Source organism: Oncorhynchus tshawytscha, linkage group LG13 (assembly GCF_018296145.1).
Source record: "Oncorhynchus tshawytscha isolate Ot180627B linkage group LG13, Otsh_v2.0, whole genome shotgun sequence".
NCBI classification, from domain to species: domain Eukaryota; kingdom Metazoa; phylum Chordata; class Actinopteri; order Salmoniformes; family Salmonidae; genus Oncorhynchus; species Oncorhynchus tshawytscha.
In genome coordinates, this window is record NC_056441.1 from 25,909,218 (window position 1) to 25,913,916 (window position 4,699).

The window sequence follows — 4,699 nt, forward strand, 5'->3', positions numbered from 1 at the left end:
TATTTACTAGTAAAAACCCGTAACGCAACAAATGCACATAGTTTTATAAACACTGAACTTCAATGTCTATCAACTTTCTAACCTCGCTCTTAGGCAATGTATAGGAGATCAATAGAAGACCCGTGCATTACCTCGGATACACAACGCAATATTCATATTTTCAGAAATGAAAAAGCAGAAATGGAGGTAGTGTGTGATTACCTAAGCATTCCGTTAACTAACCCCAGAACTATACAACCTGATGGCCATGTTTTAATACAGATTTCTGATGGATTGTACATACTGAAAAATTATAAAATGCACTCTTACATGATGGCGTACCTGCCGGAAAGAAAGAAAAAACGTACCCAGTATGCTTTATCAAAATGTCAGTGACACAGTTCCGGTCAGATACGCCTGGGTATTGTAGTTTATTCCTATCATGTTAATATTTTTCATATACCTTTCACCTAACTTAATTTAATAACCTGGATTTTGATGGTCTTGACATTTTAGAAGACAACCACATTGAAATAAAAGTATTTAGTATTTACTTTTGTATATTGAGATTTGGTCCACTACACTTGTCAATTTTACCATTCTTATTGGTAGCTGGTAATATACATTTATATTTGACATTTATTCATGCATATTAATAAATGTATGTGTTATTTATACAGTGCATTTTTCTTAAAATTCACCGCTCCCCTCGCCTCTGCACATGCGCAGAAAATCATTGGAACTTCCTTGTCAAAAGAGAATGGATGTTGTGATTTTAGCTAGCTAAATAACTTCAAAGTTGGTTAGCTACCCAGTTTACTCCAATAATAATTGTAATCTCTCCGTTTGGCCAACTCTTACACCAAGGTACTTGTTTTATCGTATCAAGCCAGCTACCTAAACTTTGGATGCGATGTTGACGAAGATGCTTCAGCTACAGTAGTTCATTTTTCTATTTATTTTCTATTTATTTTTGTGCTATTGCAGGTTTTCGCGTATTCGAAATGGGGAAAGGCTGCAAAGTTGTGGTGTGTGGTTTGGCATCTGTAGGAAAAACAGCCATCCTTGAACAGCTGTTATATGGTAATCACGCAGTTGGTAAGTTGATGACTGAATTGGTTGTATTTGAGAGATTAACACGGTATAAATGTGCTTGTAGTGTTAAAAGGGAATTTGCAATGTAGCCTCGAATGTCCAGTTATTGGGAGCAAAACAGCGTTCTGCACTTCTTTCACTATACAACTTTTGCAGTTGAAATCTGTAACTAAGTTTGTGTGTGGCGTGAATTGAAGACCATGGTCTGGGGTAAGCCGGAGAACTGACCGTCCGACATGGTGTGGCCTTACGCTCCACAGGGAGCCAAAGGAAACAAATGAATGCTATAGAATATAGATACTGTATTTCACCGAGAGTTGTGTGAGTACTGCCTACCTGCCAGACTGTTGAACACAACCATTGAATCCCATTGTCTCCTGTCTGTTGAAGGTTCAGAGTCCACTGAGACCCAGGAGGATGTGTATGTGGCGTCGGTGGAGACAGACCGCGGTGTGAAGGAACAGTTACGTCTCTATGACACCAGGGGGCTCCACGACGGCCTGGACCTTCCCAAGCACTACTACTCGGTGGCAGACGGTTTTGTGCTGGTCTACAGCGTTGACAGCCTGGAGTCCTTCAAGAAGGTGGATGTCCTCAAGAAGGAGATAGACAAATCCAGAGACAAGAAAGAGGTACTGGGATTGTGACTGATTGAAACTCTCCTTAAGCTTTGCTAAGTGTGTGTGGTTTTGTTAAAGTGAGACAGGTTTCCTTGATTGTTTTGGCCATAGACAGCTAATCAATCAAATGTATTTATAATGCCCTATTTACATCAGCAGTTGTCACAGTACTTTTATTCTAACCTGGCCTAGACCCCAAAGAGCAAGCAGAAGCACAGTGGCCAAAACAATAAAAAACGGATCAACCAAGACACAAATCAGAACCTTATGCTATTGTTGTTTAGTTGGAGTGTCCCCTCTTCCTGCAGGTGATGGTGATCGTGCTAGGAAACAAGACGGACCTGCGTGAGCTTCGTCAGGTGGAGCACGAGGCAGCGCAGCAGTGGGCGCGGGGGGAGAAGGTCAAGCTCTGGGAGGTCAGCGTCACAGAGAGGAACTCTCTCATTGAACCCTTCACTATGCTCACCAGCCGCCTCACACAGCCTCAGAGCAAGTCTGCCTTCCCTCTTCCAGGACGCAAGAGCAAGGGCACGACGTCCAACGACATCTGAACTGTACTCAACCTTGAGAATACCTAAGATCCAAGTACTTCGGGGGAGATGTCAGAGTAGGATCGATGAGTTAGCCAGCCAACTTACATTAATATTCTGACTTCATGTCAAGATAGATTGCCATGAAATATGGGCAAAGACATAGTAACTGACTCGACAACCAACAACCTATTAAATTCCCTTAAAATAAAGCTTTTCTATTTTTTAAATAGAAGTTTACATACACCTTGGCCAAATACATTTAAACTGTTTTTCAGAATTCCTGACATTTAATCCTAGTAAAAATTCCCTGTTTTTTATGTCAGTTAGGATCACCACTTTATTTCAAGAATGTGAAATGTCAGAATAATAGTAGTGATTTATTTCAGCTTTTATTTCTTTCATCACATTCCCAGTGGGTCAGAAGTTTACATACAATCAATTAGTATTTGGTAGCATTTCCTTTAAATGGTTTAACTTGGGTCAAACGTTTTGGGTAGCCTTCCACAAGCATCCCACAATAAGTTGGGTCAATTTTGTCCCATTCCTCCTGACAGAGCTGGTGTAACTGAGTCAGGTTTGTAGGCCTCCTTGCTCACACACTCTTTTTCAGTTCTGCCCACAAATGTTCTATGGGATTGAGGTCAGGGCTTTGTGATGGCCACTCCAATGCCATTTTGCCACAACTTTGGAAGTATGCTTGGGGTCATTGTCCATTTGGAAGACCCATTTGCGACCAAGCTTGAACTTCCTGACTGATGTCTTGATGTTGCTACAATACATCCACATAATTTTCCTACCTCATGATGCCATCTCTTTTGTGAAGTGCGCCAGTCCCTCCTGCAGCAAAGCACCCCCACAACATGATGCTGCCACCCCCGTGATTCACGGTTGGGATGGTGTTCTTCGGCTTGCAAGCCTTCCCCTTTTTCCTCCAAACATAACGATGGTCATTATGGCCAAACGGTATTTTTTGACAAAAAGTACGATCTTTGTCCCCATGTGCAATTGCAAACCGTAGTCTGGCTTTTTTATGGCGGTTTTGGAGCAGTGGCTTCTTCCTTACTGAGCAGCCTTTCAGGTTATGTCTGACTCGTTTTACTGTGGATATAGATACTTTTGTACCTGTTTCCTCCAGCATCTTCCCAAGGTCCTTTGCTGCTGTTCTGGGATTGATTTGCACTTTTCGCACCAAAGTATGTTCATCTCTAGGAGACAGAACGCGTCTCCTTCCTGAGCAGTATGACGGCTGTGTCGTCCCATGGCGTTTATACTTGCGTACTATTGTTTTGTACAGATGAACGCGGTACCTTCAGGTGTTTGGAAATTGCTCCCAAGGATTAACCAGACATGTGGAGGTCTACAAAAAAAAATCTGAGGTCTTGGCTGATTTCTATTTGATTTTCCCATGATGTCAAGCAAAGAGGCACTGAGTTTGAAGGTAGGCCTTGAAATACATCCACAGGTACACCTTCAATTGACTCACATTTTGTCAATTAGCCTAAAGCAATTACATTTTCTGGAATTTTTCAAGTTGTTTAAAGGCACAGTCAACTTAGTGTATGTAAACTTCTGACCCACTGGAATTGTGATACAGTGAATTATAAGTGAAATCTGTCTGTAAACAATTGTTGGAAAAATTACTTGTCATGGACAAAGTAGATGTCCTAACCGACTTGCCACAACTATAGTTTGTTAACATGATATTTGTTGAGTGGTTAAAAAACAAGTTAATGACTCCAACCTAAGTGTATGTAAACTTCTGACGTCAGCGGTATACTTGCAAATCAAGAGATGTATCTTAATGTTTTTCAAAGTAAGCTGGCTAAATTAGTGAACCTGCTTTGTGATATCATATACCCTTTGGTTTCTGTGTGCTCCATCCCATGGGAGGGTTATAGTAGCTGCTTTACAGCAAGGTCTAGGCCCATATAATGTGCCTTGGGAGGGAGGCATATTACTACGTAGTGTGTATGGCCTACCAGTTTACTACCTAGTGTGTATGGCCTACCAGTTTACTACCTAGTGTGTATGGCCTACCAGTTTACTACCTAGTGTGTATGGCCTACCAGTTTACTACCTAGTGTATGGCCTACCAGTTTACTACCTAGTGTGTATGGCCTACCAGTTTACTACCTAGTGTGTATGGCCTACCAGTTTACTACCTAGTGTGTATGGCCTACCAGTTTACTACCTAGTGTGTATGGCCTACCAGTTTACTACCTAGTGTGTATGGCCTACCAGTTTACTACCTAGTGTGTATGGCCTACCAGTTTACTACCTAGTGTGTATGGCCTACCAGTTTACTACCTAGTGTGTATGGCCTACCAGTTTACTACCTAGTGTGTATGGCCTACCAGTTTACTACCTAGTGTGTATGGCCTACCAGTTTACTACCTAGTGTGTATGGCCTACCAGTTTACTACCTAGTGTGTATGGCCTACCAGTTTACTACCTAGTGTGTATGGCCTACCA

General features: G+C 41.7%; 2 protein-coding genes across 2 annotated transcripts in view; one reads left to right on the top strand and one right to left on the bottom strand.

Annotated features, from left to right (window-relative positions):
* LOC112264603 (60S ribosomal protein L15) overlaps positions 1 to 372 on the bottom strand; it is a 3,326-nt gene extending 2,954 nt beyond the window's left edge. Inside the window, exon 1 of the mRNA XM_024441324.1 lies at positions 310 to 372. The gene's annotated coding sequence lies outside the window, so the exon portion shown is untranslated. The remainder of the gene's footprint in view (positions 1 to 309) is intronic.
* Positions 373 to 697: 325 nt separating this feature from the next.
* LOC112264604 (NF-kappa-B inhibitor-interacting Ras-like protein 1) lies at positions 698 to 2,553 on the top strand. Its single transcript, XM_024441325.2, has 4 exons — positions 698 to 846; positions 967 to 1,077; positions 1,465 to 1,706; positions 2,003 to 2,553. Exons 2-4 carry the CDS (start codon positions 984 to 986, stop codon positions 2,243 to 2,245), a joined length of 579 nt encoding a protein of 192 aa, XP_024297093.1. The 5' UTR covers positions 698 to 846; positions 967 to 983; the 3' UTR covers positions 2,246 to 2,553.
* The last annotated feature ends 2,146 nt before the right edge of the window (positions 2,554 to 4,699 follow it).